Raw genomic sequence first — 22,679 nt, 5'->3', positions numbered from 1 at the left:
GGTGCTGAAGGTCAGATCGATTGTCTGGGTTGCCACCTCCCTGGTAGTCCGAGGAGAGGCGAGGACAGTACTGTATTTCCCCGCTGGGAGCAGCGTGGGCTTCCTACTAGCCAATAGCTTGCGAGCAGCCGAGGTAGACACTTTCTCTTTGACCCGAATTTCTTGGATACAGCGTTCTTCCTTATAGACGGGACAGTCGCGGGAGGATGCTGCATGGTCACCCTGACAGTTCACACAACGAGGAGACGGAGGTGGACAGTCACCCTCATGGGCATCCCTGCCACAAGTGACACATTTAGCCGCATTGGAACAAGACTGTCGAGTGTGATTGAAACGCTGACACTGGTAGCAGCGCGTAGGTGTCGGGAATAGGGGCGAACAGAAATAACCTCGTAGCCCGCCTTGATGCGCGATGGCAGCTTAACACTATCGAAGGTCAAGAAAAGTGTCCGGGTCGGTACAAGGTCATTGTTGATCTTTTTCATGACCCTATGGACAGCCGTCACGCCCTGCTCAGCGAGGAAAGATTGAATCTCCTCGTCAGTCAATCTGTCGAGGGATCTAGTATAGACCACACCACGAGACGAATTCAAAGTTCGGTGAGCCTCCACCCGGACAGGGAACGTGTACAGGAGTGTGGCTCGAAGCAGTTTCTGTGCCTGAAAGGTGCTCTCAGTTTCTAGTAACAAGGTAACATTACGCAACCTCGTACAAGACTTAACAGTACCGGCTATGGCATCTACGCCCTTCTGGATAACGAAAGGGCTGACAGAGGAAAAATCCTTTCCGTCCTCAGATCGAGAAATGACGAGGAACTGTGGAGTAGGCGGTAGTACTTTTGTCACTGGGGGCTGGTCATGTTTCCGTTTATGGGCAGAAGTCGAGAGAGAAGAAGAGAAATCCTTTGCGGAGGAATCCCCCATGATTGCCAGCATCTCCGATGGCGCGCTCCTTCCTTATGGGGACCCTCTCAGAGGGCACTCCCGCCTTAGGTGAATGTTTACACCTCAGGTCACACCTCCCGAGAAACAGACGGAGGGACCAATCGGCATGGTCAGAAGGTATCAGCTCAGGCAATCACCCCTCCCTGGGTCTGGCCTTTACCAGGGGGTATGTGCGTGCCTTACTTGTCTACCCAGGGCGGGGAATTACGCGTTACCCCGTCACCGGCTACGCGTGCGAACGCGTGGGTCGGCCTTCAGGCGCGCACAGGGAGGAAGGAAGAAGAAGAAAAAGAAGAGAGAGAGGGAGAGAGAGGACAGACTGTCTCAAACGCCGAGGCGGAGACCAGAGAAGGCAAGGAGAAAAAGGCAAGGAGAGGAAGGCAAGGAGAAGAAGGCAAGGAGAAGAAGGCAAGGAGAAGAAGGCAAGGAGAAGAAGGCAAGGAGAAGAAGGCAAGGGAAAGATTAAGGAAGACAGTGAGATGGAGAAGAACAAAGAAAGGACCCAACCAAAGAAGGAAGAAACGAGAAGTGAAAAACCAAAAAGACCACAAATATAGGTCGTGGGACCGCCCGTCTCCGGACGCAGGCGCTAACTACCCCCTTGAGGGGGATGGACTCCTTTTAGTCGCCTCTTACGACAGGCAGGAAGACCTCGGGCCTATTCTAACCCCCGGACCCGCAGGGGGGATAAGGGAGTGTAATGCGAAGAAGCAACAACATGTCTGCAGAATACTCAACGTCTCTGTACAGTTTTATGGACAGTGGCCACAAGTGGAAAAATTCTGCCATTGTTGGGACGCGAGTGATCATAATACATAATCAGAAACAACAGAACCTCTTCTGAAAACAGGAAAACTTGCTGAGTTGTTCCAACTGCTTTTACATTATTCTGCAAAGCTTTCGGTAAGCAGTTTTTGAGGCAGAGAGATTGTGCAGGTTCGATCAATATTTCCGGCAGAGGAGTGGAAAAAGAAACGCAATCAATTGAGATAAGTGCAGGAAAAGAACTAGTGCTATTGAATTTAAGTTGCGAACAATAATAAAAATGTTTAAGGGTAGTTGGAACGCCCTATCCCGGCAATGTTAAATTTAGTGACTTGGCTTGCCTGTATTTCTGGAACAACTGCAGCCGCTGACATGAAACTTTAACAGGACATTAAACCGCATGTCCTGTGTCTACTTAACTACAATAATTACATTTTATACACTGCTTTTGGAAATACATTTTTTTTACTACACGGTTGAAATGTTGTGTACTTTTTTGTATGTTATAATAAATAATTTCAATTACATATAACATGATGTTCTTCTTTTAATTCAGTAGACTCAGGATATGTATGTTATTACTCCGTGAAACTCTAAATACTTTACTTGATTTGGTTTCAGAGATTTAGGGAAAATGCAACAGTAAATATAAATTATCAGGAACGACGTCTAAAGTTTCAAAAGACTGTAACGCACTTAATATATGCCTAATTTTTTATTTTTAGTCACTCAGAGGCACCCTTCACCACACTGTATATCATACTCTTGATATTTTTCCAGGTTTTTTCCTCTTTCTGGACTCCTGAGTGGCCAACTGTGCTGCATACTCTGCTTTATCAATGCGAACCTTGTCCAGCCGTTCAAGTTATCTGGTGCAGTTTGCTCCAGGACTAATTCCCATATGCTACGGAACTTTCACCCTACTGATGTTGTCATCTGTAAAAGCAATAACAGCATTACTGACCCCCCACTTAAGTTTCTTCATTCCAAGAAAAACATTTTTGGGTGAGCGAGTCCATATAAGATATTTCAACGAATCATTGGGATTTTGAGTCTGACCATAAAGCCACTTCTTCAGTAATTCAGGATTTGCCAGGTCTCTGTAAATAGGTTTTAAGATATCCATGACTGCTGCTGGGGTGGAATGTTTATTGCTGTATGAAATGTTTGAGTACTGGGCATTGAAGTAATTGTACCATGAATCAGGTCCAGGAAGGCAAAGATGGTGTACTTGTTTCTAATCAGTTGACAGTCTGTGGAAGAAGGTAGCCCATACCACCTGCTTCGTTTCAACAGATCCTCAGTATTATTTCTAATGGCCATCCCAAAATACTACTGTAGTTCATCAATCAATTTGACTGTCAGCCTGTCTCATGGTTTTACCATCAGAACGTTTCTTGTCTCTCAAACTTTGTTTCAACTTCCTCAACCTGGTGCCCATTCTCTTCTAGACATGACCAATACAAACACAGCAATCCACAGCGTTCGATATATAAATATTACCTGTTTTTTTAGTTCTTGAAGTAACGAACTTAAAAATTTTAACATTTTGAACCTGTGTAGATTATATTTAAAAAATAAAATAAAATACTTCCCACGTGAGTTAGTAAGTATTCGGAAACCGCAAATTTTACAATGAGATAAAATCTGAAAATGTCAAAAAAAATTTCCGTTCTAATTCCCCTTAAAAAGACGGTGAACCACTTTGTGAAACGATTTGTCTAAAGGAAAGAAACACTATAGGTATGACAAACATCTGACGCACTTCATTTGCTGTACATAGCCTTGAACATGATTCAAAGATGCGTCAAATGAATCTGGAATATATTTTATACTTTACTTCTTGACAAATCAATTCAGAAAACCTTTCACCGATTATTTTTTCAATAATATTTTTCCTTTCAAGTTTTCTTTCAAGAAGCATAAAATATATTTAACTATCCATTCTACTATTATTAAGGCCATATAGATCAAGAAAAATCATGGAAGTTTCATTTTATGCTGGGTTTTATATTTTCGACAAACAGGTGATTTAACTAGCAGCAGCTGGTCATGAAATATCTCAGTTTTCCCTAAGATCACCTATCACGTTTTTCTTAATAACTGTGATTACTTTCACACAGTTAAATATTTTATTGCAAAAAATAAACCTCACACTCGTCAATTTCGTACCTTGTTTGTCTTTCACCTCTCTTAGTTTCGCTACGACAATTCGGACAGAAATGTTCCTTTAAGTCACTAAATATTTCTTAATTGCTTTTATTGCTTTCAAACGATTAAAAATTTCTGTGGTAAGATAAGGGTTGCTGCTATATTAGCTTAATGTTTTTATTGTGATGGATCCATTTCGGCTAGGGTGCTATCTTTAGACCATCTGCGAAATTTACTTAATATTTTTGTATTATTATAGTGTTGGCCAATCGTATTTCGCAATATACATGTTGGATACTTACGTCCATACGTCATCGGTTGTCACTGTCACCCTGTATTGCATTACAACGTGGTTTATATTTAGGACTCTTATGCTAAAAGCCGTTTTGTAGTTCTCGCTGTTGTTCATCGTCCTCTCTTGTAATTTTTTTTTTTGTAATTTTATGCTTTATCGTCAAATTTTACAGACTGACAGTTAAGATACTTGGCCGAAGATTCTATATGGCTACACTAGCTATGTTGTGGTGAAGTTACTATTTTGGGCTGTATGTATGATCTTTGTTACCGATTTACTTGCGAGTCGTTGTTTGTGTCTATCCGTTGTTTGGTTAGGAATTGAATGAAATTTTGTACGAAATGTTTATGTTTTAAATACCTTAGTTCATTCAGAATATTACCAGGGCGTTGTATTGTGTGTATTTAGATTTCTATCTCTTCAAGTACGTTCGTTGTTAAACCTTCTGCTAACATGTATAAAATTTTCATTGCTATCTCCATTCGTTCTGGATTGTTGTCGTCGCTGTTTATGTGGCTTAAGAATGTAGATGCTCGTGTGCTATCGAAATCTTATGATGAAGTTACGCGCTAAACGTTTAACGATAAATGGACTTTAAGAGGTAGAAATATATATCCACACAATACAGCGTCCTGACGACATTTTAAATGAACATATGGATTTAAAACAGAAACATTTCATACAACAAGTGTTGACTTCCGAATCAAAGATAACGGACAAACACAAACAACTACCCACAGACACATCGATTACAGAATCATACATATTGCCAAAAATAATAACATCAACATACTATTGCTGCTGTAGCCATATAGCATTTTTGGTCAACTGGCGTAACTGTCAATCTGTAAAATGTAACGATAAAGTGTTAAAATTACAAAAATTACAGGAAAGGACTGTCTATAACAGCAGAAAATTTAAAAACAGCTTATACCACGAATGTCCTAAAGCTACACCACGTTGTAATACAATAAAGAATAATAGCGACCACCAGTGATGTATGTACATAAGTTTCAAATATGTATATCCAGAAATACAATTAACCAACATTATAAAACAATAAAATTATTACGTAGCTTTTGCAGATGGTCTGAAAATAGCAATATAACCGAATTGGATCCATTACAATCATAACATTGAACTACTACAACAGCAATCGGGATTTTATCACATAACGTCTCTTACAGACAGATATCTTCAACGCTGCGGTATAAATTATGCTTTCTTATTTTTTTAATTTTATAACGAGACGTCACACTGCTTAGTTTGCAGCTCCATTCGTCGTTTTCCTGTTTTAGCTCGGATATCAAATTTCGAACGGAAGTCCAGTGTGTAATTTCTCCTCAATTCACCAAGTTTTACTTAACTACCCTTATTACTTTCAGGCAATTAAATCTTTCTTTGTAAAATTAGTCCCCACGATGGTAAATTTGATATCTCATTTATCAATCCCGAGCTCTTTGTTTGGTTATTAATTTTCTTAAAATATCCATCGTGTGATTTCTAAGGAGTGTTGTTTTCGTTCCACTGAAGCTTTTGGCGAAAAAGGAAATCCTGATTAACATCTCGCCAGACTTGAAATTAATGTAAATATTTGTGACAGTATTTATGTTCCATCGTTACAGCTACAGGAAAATGCATGTTTGTATCGCCAGGTGAGTTTCGCTTGATTGAGGGAAAGCGTCATTAGAGGTGGTAATTTCTGCTTGGTTTTCCGCCCATATTAGGAATTTCCGTCTGTTACCATGTCTTTGGTTTCTTACTTCGTAGAATTAAGCATTTTTTAGTGTTTTACACAGCACCCTTTTTCGACAGCCAGTGTTTAAAGACATGGAGATGCAATAGCGTTAAAGAAGGACGGACTTTTGGTAGATAGATCAGAAGTATTTGTACGGGTGTTGTGTATGCTCAAACTGTAATATTCTCTCGCAGAAGAGCAGCATTCACCCCCACAATGCAGTGCACTACGAATGAAACATTTACTCTTCTTTAAAAACACTACTACGATGATTGGGACACTTTCTGTCACATTCAGATTCAGAATGCTGCCAAACAAATTGCTCAAACGCAAAAGGATTTGGTGATTATTGTACGAAATTGTACTTCAGTGTAAGTATCTGCTCGACAGTGGCTAACTGCCTTCAGTCGCTAACGTATCGCGCTTCTGCCTTGCGTCACTTCTCGTACGCAAGTGGAGGGAGGTGCGCAGGGTTTTAGAGGGCTAGAAACAGCAGGCCAACCAGCTGGTCTCCGTGGCAAGTGTTCTACGTGTCGTTGTCTCGGCGGCAAGGGTCTACGTGTCGCTGCGCACAGGTGGCGCTCGGCCGGCTCGTTAGCGACGCTCTCTTGTTAACAGCGCAGCACTCGGCTGGCTTTTTCGGGCACAGGCTCGTGGCTGCGTGAGAGATGTCTCCCTGCGTACTTACTGCCGGCTGGAGCCGCTCTGTCCCCGTTCCCCCGGCTCTCCTGTTATTCCTGTACCCCGTGTGCTTAACGCACCTCAAGTATGAAAGTGTCACGGGCAATCTAAATGGCTACAACGGCATGGTGCAGTTCTGTTGTTGTGATAGGATAGTTTCGTTCTCTCACATTTTCTGCAAAGACTGAGGTAACGCATGAATCAGGTTTGGGGTTGGGTTGTTTGGGGGAAGAGACCAAACTGCGAGGTCATCGGTCTCATCGGATTAGGGAAGGATGGGGAAGGAAGTCGGCCGTGCCCTTTCAAAGGAACCATCCTGGCATTTGCCTGGAGCGATTTAGGGAAATCATGGAAAACCTAAATCAGGATGGCCGGACGCGGGACTGAACCGTCCTCCTCCCCAATGCATGATTCAGGTATTAGTCTAGAGGTAATTGTGTCATAGAGGTAGGTACCCTGCAGGTAGGCACTCAACAACCCGGTCCGTTGCTCTGTCAGCGTACCAAGTGGCGTATCAGTTTTGGCCAGAAAAATCAATCTGACGGCGGGCACTGGTTATGTCTCCCAGAGGTGTTGTGAACATTTAAGCACTGGACGCGCTTAGGAAACTATAAGCGAGCAAAGACGAACGAGGAAGCGTTATAATGAAAATGAGGGCATCAAATCCATTGACGTAAGGGAATCTGACAAAGGACAGATTTTTATATCCCAGTGGATCGGAAACGGCAGAGCTGGTTAGCTGCTTACGTGTTACGTAATGAGCGTATTTGGAAAGTGACTGAAGGGCGGTGGAACCACGAGTACGGCTCAAGTTGCTAAATGTCTACACCTGATCATTGACTCTGGATGTCAGAGGTTTTCCCGCTCTGTAAAGAAGGGTAGGTGGTTATCTGTGGCACTTGTAACGGCAGACTACAGTACTGATGCAGGCACACGTGTTTCGGAGCACACCATTCAGCAAACATTATTGAACATAGAACTGCACAGAATATGACCGGAGTGTTGTCATGTTGACCTAACGAAATCGTCAGTAACGACTGCAGTGGGCTCAGGATCATCGAGATTGGACGATGGATTAATGGAAACTTGTCGTCGGGTCGAAAGAATCTCGTTTCTTCTTCCATGAGGTCAACGGCCATGTCAAGATATGCCGTCATCCAGGTGAACGTCAGCTGGAAACTTGCACTGCGCTACGGACGCAGGCAGGTGGAGGACATCCATTTGCGGCTGTATGACACGAATGGTAGTAATCCACGTTGTGTACTACGTCAACATCTGCGTTCCTACGTGCTCGACGTCTTCATCGTCGGCGAAGTCATCTTACAGCAGGATAACTTTCCGTGTGTCAAGACCAGGAAAGAGCTACTGTGGTTTGAGAAGCATGATACTGGTTGCAAGTAGACAAATAAAAATTTTCACACCACCGCAATGATTAGAACAGTCCACGTTTTTCAACTTTTTTTGCCTATTGAAAGGCGCCTCGTGGAACCACTTGCGACGAGTATGGCAGATAAAAAATGACTGGCGTTATAAGTGTATTTCAGTAGTTTTCACTCTCTCCCAATTCGTGCAACCGAGAGAGGTAGCACAATTGTAAAGCATTTCACTAACAAAGTATTTGGAAGTAGGCTAATCCGCGTTCGAGCTTCCACATTTAGATTTTCGGTTTATTTTACCAAATAAAATTAAGGCAAATGCCGAGTTGGTTCCTTTGAATACGACGCGTCTTGTATCCTTACCGGTGCGTATTCAATCGAAGCCCCGTCTTTAACAACTTAGTTGCTGAGGGGTTTAATTATACTTCCTTCAAACTGTTAACGTGACAGTACAGCAAATAGCAAATTTCGCACTCTTCAGTCTGTCAGTATGTCTCGCCGGTGCATTTCAAGCTTTGCGATGGACGCAAGAGAGGTTGTCAGCGGAGAAAGTTGTCCACCGAACTGATTTACATCTCAGCCATGACAGTTGACAACTCAGCTGATATCGTAAGACATAAGACTTTGATTATCTGCCTCGTAGAGTCGCCAAGTATCAACAGAGCTGTGCGCTGATTATTTCGAATCAAGGTGAACAACTGGTTTGGCCCACACTCGTACGCAACAGTGCAAATAGGACAGGATCTATTTGGCCTCAAGGCATCCGTTAATAACAACAGTCCCGTGTTCCGTGAAGGGCGTGAACAGAGGAACGCCTGGAGTAGAAAGTGGATCAGTGGCACTGGGGTCTACAGGATTTGAATGACTTTCGGGTGATCGTCGTAGAAGACTGTGGAGACACCTAAGTAATCTTGACCGGTCATGAATTTTGATTTTTATTGAATTCTGCTTCAGTCATCCAACATAATGTCATAAGAGCCTTTCCTGAGTCTTTACTTTTCCTGAAGTTAAACTGACCTAATTATAACTGGTCTTTAATTTTATGCTTCATTATCTTTTTCCGGTCGCCAACTAGGCTACGTTAATTCTCAAGACGACTATACTATAGCTCTTTTTTTAAAATTATTTATAGGTTTGAGAAATACGCACGTCTTATTTGATCAACCGTTATGGAAGCAATGGAATAAAGAATTTCAAATTTGAAAGATCGCAAAAGCTTGAAATTTAGTGCGGATTTCAATTCGAGATGCCTTTAATAGTTTCCTCAACGGAACTGTCTCGAAATCAGGCAGAGATTCTGGTTGTGCGTAACATAATCCAGCGACAAGGCACAAGCAATACGTTCGCTGCACGACAGCATTGCTAATGATAGTACCACTAAGGCAGAGTTAATAAACACGTCTTTCCAAAATTCCTTGAGCAAAGAAAATGAAATAAATGTTCCGAAATTCTAATCAAATACTGCTGCCAACATGAGTTACTTAGAAATAGTATCCTTGGAGTAGCGAAGCAGTTTAAGGGGACATTGTACGAGAAATTCGTTTAAATTTGACATTTTCTATTTTCTACTCCTTTCCTGAACATTGTGGTATATAATACATTAAAATCAGACAATTGTGAGACATTCAAATAATATTTTGAACGTTGACGTGTGACTGGCAAGCACTGGGCTGATGTGACACTGACGAAGACACAGACTATGGGCCAGGGCAATTCTAGTGCATGAAAGACGCAGAAATGTAAGTCTGTTTAAGAACTTGTAATAAAAAAAAAGTTTTTAGCCTCAATATCTCTGAACTATATGTTCTGCAATAAATGACCCGTTTTCTGAAACAGTACTGATGGTAGGGACATGAAGTTTTCACAGCACGTCAAGTGTAAGATTCAACACATATGGAACTAGAATAATTAAAATATCCTGAGTTGTTTTGTTTTTATGTTTATTGATTTACAAAATTATGTCAAGAATTAGACTGTTTGAAAAAAAAACATACCCCACAATACAATGTTATTAATAAATCTAGTTCAGTGTAGCTAGAAACGTAGATTCTATAACTACGGAAAATTGTAACTTGGTGTCTTAAAGAGCTTCCAAGATGATGGGTCACAAAATTCGATAATTTAACGTTGTGCGGCATAGGACGTACAATGTCCCCTAAAATCACTTAATAAAAGCAAGTTCTCCAGTCCGTATTGTATACTAATTAGGTACCTTTCAGAGTATGCTAACACAATAGTTCCATGCTTAACAATAACACACAGCCACGTGCTCGACGAAACATCCTTACTTATAGATGGAAACTTGCATAGGTGACATCAATACTCAAGGAAGTAAATAGGAATAATCCACTGAATCACAATTTCACTAACGTCGATTGGCCGTGGTATTTTGGAACATATACTCTGTTGGAACATTATGAATTATTAGAATCTGTCAGCACGGATTCAGGAAATATCGTCTTTGTGGAATTCAACCAGCTCTTTATTCCCTGGAAGTAATGAACATTGTCGACAGAGGACAGCAAATTGATTGCATGTTTCTACATTTCCATGAGTCTTTTTGACACCGTTCCTCACAAGCGACTACACGAGTGTCTACGGACTAGCGTCTCGTGTCAGAAAGGTCCGAGTTCGTAGTAACTGACGGAAAGTCATCGAGTAAAACGGAAGTAATATCAAGCCATCCATGATTATTCATACGTATAGACGACTTAGGACACAATCTGAACAGTCTTCTAAGCTTGTTTGTAGATGATGCAGTCATTTACCGCCTTCTAAAACCGTCACATGATCAAAACTAGTTGCAATATAATTTAGACGAGGAATCCGTATAATTCGAAAAGCGGCTGTTCATCCAAATTGATGAAAAATGCGAAGTCATTTACTTGAGTACTAAAAGCAATCCACCAGATTTCAGTTACACGGTAAGTCATTCAAATCTAAACGCTGTGAATTCAGCTAAATACTTAGGGATTACAGTTACGAGTAACTTAAACTAGATGGTGACGTACATTGTTTTGTGGGGGAATTCGGACGAAAGATTGCTATTTATTGGCGGAACACTTACAAGATGCAACAGGTCCACTAAAGAGATTGCCTACGCTACGCTTGCACGTTCTCTTATGCTGTTTTGTATGCGTCCTGTATCAGGTAGAACTGACGGAGGACAATAAAAAGAAAAGAAAATCAAACAAGGGCAGCTACTTTTGTGTTATCGAGAAATACTGGAGTGATTGTCACGGACATAATACGTGATCTGAGGTGTTAGTCGTTAAAACAGAGGTATTTTTCATAGCCAGAGGATAATTTTACGGAATTTCAATCACATGTTTTCTCCTCCGATTGCTAAATTACTTCGTTGGCTCCCATATGCATAGGAAGAAATGATACGTATAGTAAAATAAGCGATATGAGAGCCCCCTCGGAGATATTTAAGCTTTCGTTTGTTCCGCGCGCTGTTCGAGAGTGGAACGGTAGAGAAATATCTTCAAGGTGATTCGATGGAACCTTTATCTGGTACTTAGTTGTGAACTGCAGAGTAATCATGTAGGTGTAGATCTATTGATATTTTGAAAAGAGGGGTCTTTATTTTTGTTTTCGATGTGAAGTTTAATTATATTCGCAGAAACGCAGAGGCCCACTTGTTACATAGTCATTCGATGTGTCTAGAAGAGAGAAAAATACTTCTAGGATAATGATTCCGCGTGCGTGTTCCCTCCGTGGGTAAGCACGTGAACCCCCTAATTAAATGGACAACAAGTTCACAGCAGAAGCTCGGATTGGCGAAGAAAATGGACCATGCTGTTCCGGAGGAGCCATACCAGCATTCGTATTAAGAGGCGTAGGTAAATCAGTCGGACAGAATTTTAACCACCACCATCCTGAACACGTATCCAATGATTTGCCACTGTACCAGCTCACTCAGTATATCTTTTGGCGTCACGGAAATGATACGGCAATAAAGTGGTGTGTTTTATCCAGTTGGTTATATGGAATCGTCAATGTAAGATGGGTCGACGTAGGGATATGACAGGATGGTGGAAAAGGGATATAGCGTTTGAAAGTGACCGTAACCTCCCCGTGGATGAAGTTCCATTGTTTATTGGTTTCAAAAATGATTCAAATGGCTCTGAGCACTATGGGACTTAACATCTATGGTCATCAGTCCCCTAGAACTTAGAACTACTTAAACCTAACTAACCTAAGGACAGCACACAACACCCAGCCATCACGAGGCAGAGAAAATCCTTGACCCCGCCGGGAATCGAACCCGGGAACCCGGGCGGATTTATTGGTTTATCAACGTGTCTAAAGGGAATGGTGTACCGTCACGCCCTGCCATTCATAGCTGTTTCAGGTCAGAAGTGCTGCTGTCAGTAAATGCAGACCTATCTCAATCGGTTTCAGAGCGAAGGTCATTGCTCCCAGCGGCAAGTAAATCTACACGTCTCCAATGGATCATAGATCTATATTTTACTACGTAAACCAACTGATGGTGTAGGTGGAGGGCGGGAGGGTACTTCTGGTACCACTAACTGATTCCCCCAACCCCCCACCCCCGGCCAACCTCAACCTGTTCCTCTTGAGAATGGCGGTTCGGAAGTCTGAATGTCGATAGGCCTCTGTATGAGATCGAAGTTCTCGAAGTTTCTCCTCGCGGTCGAATCGTTAGATGTACAAGTATGTGGGAGGAAGTAATATGCTGTCTGACTCTTTACGGAAGACGTTCTCTTGAAATATCAGTAGTAACCCAATCCGTGAGGCACAACATTTCACTTGCAACATTTGCCACTGCTGAGCATATCTGTATCCCTATCGCGCCAACTAAACGAACCTGTGACGAAATGCGCCGCTCTTCGTCGGATCTTCTCCACCTCTTCCGTCAGTCCTACCTGGTAGGGGAGCCAGACTGGTGAACAATACTCAAGAGTTGGTCGAATAAACGCTTTATAAATCACTTCCTCCGTGGATGAGTTACTTTCCTTTGAGTTTCTTCCTACGAATCTCAATCTGGCATCGTACTACTTGTTTCATGTGGTCATTCCACTTAAGGTAGCTCTGGATAGTTACTCACAGATATTTTACGGTACAAACCGTTTCCAACAATTTTTCATCAATTCTTTTCCTATGTACGCTCAATATGTTACACTTATTTACACTCATGGTCAACTGCCAGAGCCTGCAAATGGATAGTATCTTCTGGCGTTGCTATTTTCTTATAGCCAATTAAATAATCTGGGGACAGTCTTATAGAGCTTATTTATATACATTATACACAGTATCAGTCCTGTCACATTTCCTTAGGGTACTCCGGCAATTACCGTTACATCTGCAGCTTCTGTTCCATTACGAGCTACGTGTTCGATCTATTTGTAAGAAAGTCTCGGATTCAGTAGCGAATCCGGCCCTATACTCGGTAAGCTCATACGTTTTTCAATAAAGGGCAGTGCGGGACGTTTTTAGAACCCTTCCTGAAGTCTAGGAACACGGTCGTTGTCAAGAGCGCTATGGCTCTCTTTGAGGAACAGAAAGAGCTGAGATTTGCATTGTCTCTTTTTGCAGATTCCATGTTGATTTTTATAGAGGAGATTTTCGTTCTCCCGAACGTCTTGAGCATAAAACATGTTTCACAATTCTACAACAGATTCAGGCCTAAAATTATGAGCATTTGCCCTAGGTCCTTTTTGAAAACGGAAATAACCTGTGCTTTTTTCCAGTAGCTAGGGATCTTCCACCGATATACGAAAAACTGCATATTCTTTCGCATGATCTTTGTAGGATCTTATAATTATGTCATTAGGTCCTGATGGCTTTCCACTGCTAAGCGACTGTAGCAGCTTACCTATTCCGCCATCGGTCATTTAAATAACTGCCATTTCAACGTTCGTAAAATGCTTCGAAGGAGGGGCCGGTTACGATTTTCCAACGTAAAACAATTTCAGAAGACCAAATTCAGTATTTCAGCCTTGTGTCTGTTATTTTCTGTTCGGATGGCACGGTGGTCACTGAGAGAAGAGGGAGTTTAGAACCGATTACCGATTTTACGTAAGACCGAAAGCTTTTTGGGATTTCAATCAGGTCGGTTGACAAAATTTTACTTTGAATGTCACTGTGGGCTTCTCTTATTGCTCTCCTCGGGTTCATTTTCGCTTCGTTCAGCTTTTGTTTGTCAACTAGGTTTTGACTTCTCTTGCATATGTGATGAAGCTCTCCTTGTTCACGTAGCAGTTTCCTAAGACGGCTATTAAACAGTGATGCGTCTCTCTCAGTCCTTAACACCCGACTTGAATCATTCTTGTCTAACGTATGTTGAACGATGCTTTTGAATCTTTTCCATTAGTGCTCGATATCTTCGTCCTCAGGGCTGAGTATTTGATTCTATTGCTGACTTTAGACCTGTAACGTGGCCGGGGAGCACGAGTTTTGCTGCCTTTCCACTAATGAATAGCTTCATGAGAAATGATTTCCGTGTTGATGTATAGACCGCAGCGTGTAGAGGGTACAACTCAAAACAGAGAAGTTTCTCAGATCATTATTTGGGTGCAATCGTTCCTGCTATGATGAATCTCAACGACGATGTTTATTGCAACATTCTCAGTGACTAACTGCTCCCCTTTCCTCTACTTAATGATAAATATGCTGTGGAGATTCCCACCTTCCATTATGAGGACAGCAATTTTCAAACAATTGCATGCATATGTTCCTGATTTGAAGAATACTCAGCCACCCTACCGCACAAAGAATTGCGCGCTAAATCAGCCGATCTTCAGTCCACTGAAATTATTTGGGACTATTGGGAACAGCGGGTAAAAAGTGGCAATGGACACGGCCAGAATTTGATAGCACTACAGTATCTCACCGTCAATGAGCAGCTTCAACTGGATATAATGTACCTGGAAAAATTGCGAACTCTCTTCCCAGTCAAACTGAGGACAGTATCAAAACTGGACACAGTGTTTGATGGGATGAGCGTATTTCTTGTTAGTCATGCGTGATATGAATGAAGTGGACACAGAGAGCGTACTCACCTTCAAAGTAGAAGGTCTCGTTCCAGCGCGGGTTGAGGGTGCGCCTCTTGATCTTTGTCTCCAGCCGGTGTTTCTTGTCAGGTAGCAGCGTGACGCGGACGTAAGGGTCCGAAGTACCCGTGATGTCTTTGGCGGGCAAGTCCTTCGCCTGCCAACACAACAATAATTGACGTCTTATATTATACGCAAAACATGAGCACATTCACAACGGGGAAACAAAAACGTCAGATCGTACTAAGCACTAGGTAATTATTTGTTTTACATGTAAACCTCTGCCGGCCGGAGTGGCCGAGCGGTTCTAGGCGCTACAGTCTGGAGCCGCGCGACCGCTACGGTCGCAGGTTCGAATCCTGCCTCGGGCATGGATGTGTGTGATGTCCTTAGGTTAGTTAGGTTTAAGTAGTTCTAAGTTCTAGGGGACTGATGACCTGAGCAGTTAAGTCCCATAGTGCTCAGAGCCATTTGAACCATTTTTGTAAACCTCTGTAAAGGTAGGGTACATTACCTAAGGGTAATGTACAGCCTCAGCATGGAAGAGAATGACATCTATCGATGCAGTCATACGGGAACACACGACGACATTATATTTTATGGTGATGCCTATAATGAAATTACCGAACCAATAGAGATTGACGAGTCATTACACAATTTTTAAAAATTACAAAATAAGGACAGTACTAGACAATTTCTCCAGCACCATTTTCTGGCCCTAAAAAGACAGTTTTGCCAGGTTATGGCAATTACAAAATCCCTCCCCTACTCAGCAAGCATCACCACAGAAGCGTGGATGTTGAAACGCGTATGTATTCAGTACCAGCGATGGCGAGGCATGACAGAATCTCTGACCAGAGAGTTATTTATCGTGGCTAGTCTACGCTTGACTGCGCGAGAGTTCAGTTGCGAGCTGTCAGTTGCGAGTTGTACTCAGTCGGAAGTTGTGTGTGAGGAGTCGGCGGGCGTCGACATGGGTTCTGGTCACGGTTCGGGACGAGGTATATTGTTAAATAAGGTAATGAAGCAGCATTGCGCCCAGCCAATAACATCTGTTAATAGTAATTAATTTGTTCAAGAAATGCCCCAATAATAATTTTGTTTTCAAAGCAATCGTTTTTAAGAAAAGAATCATTCCAATTGAAACAATATTTCCTATGCTTTTCCTCCCAGAATCAATTTATCAGATTAAATATTGCACAGGGCCTAAGGTCTGCGCAGCTGCCCTTATAGAATTTATCAGGTTCACCTTAACGTTAATTTTGTGGGGACTTAACATTTTTGCACATTTTTATTATCATTGAGTTTTATTACTCTGGGAAGCTAACATTTGGCACTATTTGCAATTATATTCAATTCTTTTTACTTTCAAATTTTCACGGGGAGGTTACAATGTGAATAACCAATCTATGTTGTAGAAAATGTGAATGCGAGTGTTGTGTTACAGAATGTGCTGAGCTATGATGAGCACAGAACCACACAGGACAAAACCAACGGTGAAACATCAGCTTAACTACAGCACAGTATCCAGTTTCACCTCGGCTGACGGTGACGAAGAAAGGCACGTCGGAGGGAGGTGCACAACACATGAAGAGTAATACAATGCCATAAGCCGTTCGATGCTTTTCCGATACCGTTCTCTAACACAAAAAACTGATTGTTAAGGCAGCGATAGGACGGTTCACTGCTCTGATGCCATTTCGGAGCATATACATTTTTATATACAAACTCAAATTTTTATAACGTGCAGTTTACACTTTAACTGATTCTCTCTGCCCAGAGAAATCTTATTTAGACCCTGGTGTAAAATGGCTCTTACTACTCAATATATTCTCTCTAGTAGACACGCTTAATGACACAGTGCTCTCTTGTAAACTATTTACTCACAATCGATTTCGCCATAAACCGTCCTCATGGTGCCGTAAAAACGAATGAAACGAGAAAAGAATCCATGAACAACGAAACAAAACATAATTTCCAAAGAAAACAGCAGTCTGAAACTTTACAGTGACACGAACACATTACATTTATGGCACAGATATAAATGAGCAACATGGTCGAGTAAAGAGGGTAATAACTTTTAATATACGTATCCAGTACTATAGCAATGGCTCAACCACACAACAAATGAAATAGTGGCAGTCTAGCATACAAATACGATCCAGGTCACAAAGCTACGCGGAAGATCTTTCATCCAAAGACAATGCAAATATAAAGTATGAGGCTTCATAATGCCGTAACTTAGTAAGTATAAAACAGTGAAAATATATGATGAAAATAATTATTTTATATACATAAAATTTTTCCACCGAGCACAACCATAACGACCGATATCATAGGAACAGATACAGCCAAGTAACTTTAAAACATCACATAGTTGAATCTATGGTACATTCACATGCATTAGAAGTATAGTAAAGAGAACAAGCCTTCCATATCATGCCTTAAAATAATTATATGAAAACAACTACATCGAAAAAGATTTGAATAAGTCATATACATTCCTGGAGTAAAGTACACATCAAAATTATACTACGTACGTCTTAGCTTGGATGTATACTCGGCTTACAGCTACAAGTATTACCACTCGGCAACACACTTTAACAGAGTGACCATACCTTCGTGATTCGGGATGTATGTATAAACTTATTTTCTGCCCAATTCTGTTCAATAGCTTTTTTTTAGTTATCCAATTCACTCCAGTAATCTACATCACGGCTCTACAACAAAACTTACTAGAAGCTTCCATTATCCTCTTGCGTATATCGTTTACTGTCAATTTTTCTCTGCGTGTTAGGCTATTCCCGGGACGAATGCATGCGAGAACATTTCCTACCTCTCAAATTTTCATTAGGTAGTTAAACATCTCTCTTTCTAAGAATATCTTGTCTTGCTGTTACAAGTGTGCACTTCATATCCTCTCGACTCGTGCATAGTCAGTTATTTATCTCGCCTAATAGCAAACTTGTATACTACTTTCAAGATGTTTATTACCTTATCTAATTCTAGTACAGTCATTGAAAAAGATTTTACTTTATTATTTGACAAAAGATAACAATGAAACGAAAATAAACCGTAGTGTGATTGTCATTTATGTTTCACTCATTACTAATTACTGCCCCATAATCTTGACAGTGACAAGGAATTGATGGATATAAATACGCATTTTCCACCAAGAACGACTTTTTAACGCTGCAAATTCCTGCCTCTATGCTGAACACTACTTTTCTCTCTTACAGTTACAACTATTCAGCAGGGGAAGAGACTCTTAAACTGAAGGACTAGAGTTAGTTACATGTTAAATGGATAATTTGAAGAAAATTTTTAGAGGCTACATAGTGATTTTCACATCGATTTAAGAATCTGTTCTGTGATTTTAGGACAGCAGCCATCTGCCCTTTTTCTCAGTCGCCTCGGGCTTGGGCTCGACGAAGGATTCACTAAGTAGGCCAGTGCCGAATAGTTATGTAAATGTAGTAGTTTAAGCCTCTGAAACATGGTGTTGCAGAGGGAAGTCTAAGGACAACACGTTCTGCGACGAGTTGACAAAAATGTTGCCTAATAAAATATATAATGAGAGGTAGAGAAGGCTCCGGCCGCTGTTGCCGAGCGGTTCCGGGCGCTTCAGTCCGGAACCATGTGGCTGCTACTGACGCAGGTTCGAATCCTGCCTCGGACATCGATGTGTGTGATGTCCGTAGGTTAATTAGGTTTAAGCAGTTCTAAGGGACTGATGACCTCAAGTGTTAAGTCCAGTAGTACTTAGAGGCATTTTTGAGTGGAAGAGAAGTTTTGGGCACATATCACAACATGAGTTGATAAAAACCGTAGTCGGCTCTGTGGCGGAAGAATAATGTCACAACACGAGTCCTTAAAAATGAGCGCATGAGACACATCGATGACTATGCACGGAGCAGCCGGTATGTCAGTAGAAGAGGACAGTTGGTAAGCTACAAAAGCAAAGTAGCGAATAAAACTGACAGCAGGGGAACGAACCATCAGGCTCTATCTCCAAGCAATAAATGTAATTGCACACTCTTTCAGTTAAAATTTCGATCAGTCTAAATTTGGACGAATTTCCAGATATAGCATTTTTCTCCTTTTTTTAAAACTTTTATACACACGTAATGAAGAAATACGTACTATATACTAGATGCAACTTCTATCGGATAGGAATATCGTAAAATAAAACATTTAATAATGCGGTATAGTAAGAGATAGATATCTTTACGCAGCAAGCGGCGCCAGAGTATTACGGAATCCCAGGATAGACGGATGAGACGACTTTGAGTGGTTCCTTTAGTTTTCGGCGGCAGCTGGCTCCAGGTCGGCGCGTGCCCCTAATCGGCATGCGGGCTACGTTCGGCCCCGGACGATAACGAAGTTCTTCCCTTTCTTTGGCGCATCTCCGGAACGCTTGGAGCCAGTTCACGAAATGAATTGAATCAACATGTCCCTCACTTTCGTTTTCTCTACCTCTCTTCTTTGTACCTAACATCTGCAAACGACCGTTCCACGATGTAACTACGTATCTGCAGTTGATTATTTTTGTAACGGTCAGCTCTGTGGACGCCACTCTATATTTGACAACAGTCCTAATCTCAGGTAGCAGGTGTGGGTCCTTCCGTGTGTCGAGTTTTATTCATTTCATGCACCTCGTGGTCAGCATGTTGAAAGTATTAAACTGCTGCCTTTGCTTTTAAATAGCCTTCGTTACTGTGACTCTCGTATTGTTTCCTATCATCGTAGTCTGCTGTCTCTACAAACTGACGAAAACTCATCACATAGCTTTCAATTCCAGTCAAATTAACTTCCTTGGTACGGAAATCTCCAGTCAACAGATCAGCACCGTTTAAGGAGGTATCGCTCGTGCAAAACTCATCTTGCCTTTGCGATATTGCAGTGCCTGTAGTGCCTGTTGTATTCCAAGTTAAGATGCACTGGGTCTTCGGAAATGAATGCACGGCCGAAGGAACAGGCACTGGGGCGACTCCAGCCGTTATGAAATACATGAAATGCTTTCGCAGTTGCGAATTTGGACAATCATCAGCTGCGTAGTGGAACAGCGACAATGGAAATTTTGCCGGCCTGGGACTCGAACCAGGATCTCCACCTCACCGCGAATGCTAGCCATACCATTAGGCTGTTCGATCAGGACTCACGGGCCGACCCAAACCTCAACATATCGTCAACCATGGTCCAAGAAACATTGCATCGTAATTCGGAACAACATAGGCACTGCATTATCGTATTTATCTGCCGATATTGGCCAAGCGACTTTCAAGTAAAATGCCTCGCCGGTACAGGAATATACATGACGGATGTACAAGTACAGGTTGTAGACAAATGGTTGAAAACAAAAAAAAATGGCTCTTAGCACTATGGGACTCAACTGCTGTGGTCATCAGTCCCCTAGAACTTAGAAGTACTTAAACCTAACTAACCTAAGGACATCATACACATCCATGCCCGAGGCAGGATTCGAACCTGCGACCGTAGCAGTCGCACGGTTCCGGACTGCGCGCCTAGAACCGCGAGACCACCGCGGCCGGCGGTTGAAAACATGTGGTGATTTGCGTCTGCCCGTGAGTCGTACTCGAATAGCCTAATGATAAGGGGACCGCTAGCGATAAGCAGGAAATCCGGGTTCCAGTCCTGGTCTGAAACGAATATTCATTGTCGTCATTCCATTATACAGTTTATGGTCTTCTATATTCGCAACTACGAATACATTTGATATACAGCTTGCCTTTGTCTCACATGATATCGTACGTGCTGTAGATGACGCGCAACTGCAGATTCAGTATTCCTAAATCTCCGAAAAGCGTTTGGCACGGTGTCCCCTGCTGACCGTTAACGTATCTCCGAGCATACGGACTGAGTTTCCAGACATGTGGGTTACTTTATGACTTCTTAAGTAGTAGGACCCAGTGCGTAGTAATCGAAGGCGATTGTTCATTAGAGACAGGGGTACCGTCATGAATGCTCTAGGTAAGCATGATAGGAGCGCTGTTATTCTCTCTCTCTCTCTCTCTCTCTCTCTCTCTGGACAGGACGAGCAGTAATCTGCGGCTGTTAGCTGATTATTCTATGGGTGTACCGACAGTTGAGTGACTCTGGAGTATGAAAGATTACTTAGACAAAGTTCCTAGTTGGAGATGAATGGGAGCTGTAGGGAAAATTTCTAATTGTTGTTATGAATGACACCTAGGTGTAAACTAGTAAAACGGAAGTTAATTCAAATGGTGGGAAAAACCGTTCCACATTATCCGAATACATCACTAATAGTTTACCACTTGACAGACAGGTCGATTAACTATCAAGGTGTAACGTTGAAAAGCAATAAGAAATGGAACGAGCATGCAAGTATTTTAACAGGGAAGGCGAATTGTCGACTTCGGATTAATTGGGGAAGTTTTAGAAAAGTGTGGGTCACATGTAAATGAGACCGCATATAGGGAGAATAGTGAGACACAGTCTTGAGTACTCGAGTGCTTGAGATCCCTACCCGGTTAGATTAAAGGAGGACATCAAAGCAATTCAGATGAGAGGTGCCAGGTTTGTTACTGATAGATTCGATCGAAACTTAAGTATTACGGAGATGCTTCGGGAACTCAAATGGGAATCCCTGGAGCGAAGGCCCGTTATTTTCGATGAACGCTGCTGAGAAAATTTATAGATCCGACATTTACAGCTTACTGTATACCGGTAATGATTTTACTGCCGGCAACGTACATTTCGCATAAGGACCACGACCGTAAGAGAAATTGCGCTCCGTACGGAGTAGTACTGTCTGGTTACTGTACAATACAATCTGCTATTGCCAGTGAAACTGAAGATATAGCTGAAGAAAATGAGCATACAATAATTATCATACTTCACACTCAACAAAAGGGCTAGGAATCAGAAGTTATATCGTCCTGGATGTAGAGTTTCGCCACAGACAAAAGCTGTAACGACCATCTTCGATAACTGCATGTTTGCTAAAATACACTCACGCGCTAAACTCCACTTTAGAAACTGAACAAAACTGAGAGAAAAGAAGTTTTAACGCTCTCTCTCCTTGTTTGAATGTATATTTACTATGTAAGTACGTAAATACAGGAAAAAAATTACAGGAGATAACAACGTTCAGTCTCAGTTTTAATAGCAAGAAAACACTATAATTTCTCTCATTAAAATGAATTCAGTTTGTTATAGAGTCTATGAATGATGATATCGTAACAATAACAGAATATCGGATCGTACTTAGCTATTACGTTCTCGTAATCATCAAAAGCGAAAATTTCCCGAAGAAACTTTGCTGTCTCTGTCACTTACCTATGTAAATGTAAAGTGTATGTAATTTGTAGACCAAGCTAATCATGAAAATTCAAATTCGACAAAACTGCACTTTTGATGCAGCAAATTCCAGTTATGAATTTGACGCAATTTCACTGATAAATTCCATTATTTCATAACAGCTTCATGGCGTCTATGCCGAGAAAGTTGAAGACTATCATCTCATCACGTAGCTACCTCTCCGCAATGCATCGAATATGAGAAATACAAATTTCAGTGGAAGGTTATGATATGTCCTAGCTGTATTAATAATTTAATGTACAGACACGAAACGGATTTCGCAAATACGGGAATATGTAATGCTTATCTTCGCAGAGGCAGCAATCTAAAACATTTTATATACTTCTTATGTGTGACCCTGTTTTTTTT

At 41.6% G+C, this 22,679-nt stretch overlaps 1 protein-coding gene across 1 annotated transcript in view; it reads right to left on the bottom strand.

The window, feature by feature from the left end:
- Positions 1-22,679, bottom strand: part of LOC126418795 (synaptotagmin-7) — a 332,326-nt gene that overhangs the window by 55,486 nt on the left and 254,161 nt on the right. Inside the window, exon 3 of the mRNA XM_050085726.1 lies at positions 14,979-15,126. Coding sequence (XP_049941683.1) covers positions 14,979-15,126 — 148 coding nt within the window. The remainder of the gene's footprint in view (positions 1-14,978; positions 15,127-22,679) is intronic.

Source organism: Schistocerca serialis, chromosome 9 (genome assembly GCF_023864345.2).
Source record: "Schistocerca serialis cubense isolate TAMUIC-IGC-003099 chromosome 9, iqSchSeri2.2, whole genome shotgun sequence".
Lineage (NCBI taxonomy): Eukaryota > Metazoa > Arthropoda > Insecta > Orthoptera > Acrididae > Schistocerca > Schistocerca serialis.
Note: the sequence above shows the minus strand (reverse complement) of the source record. Positions and strands in the feature narration are given on the sequence as shown.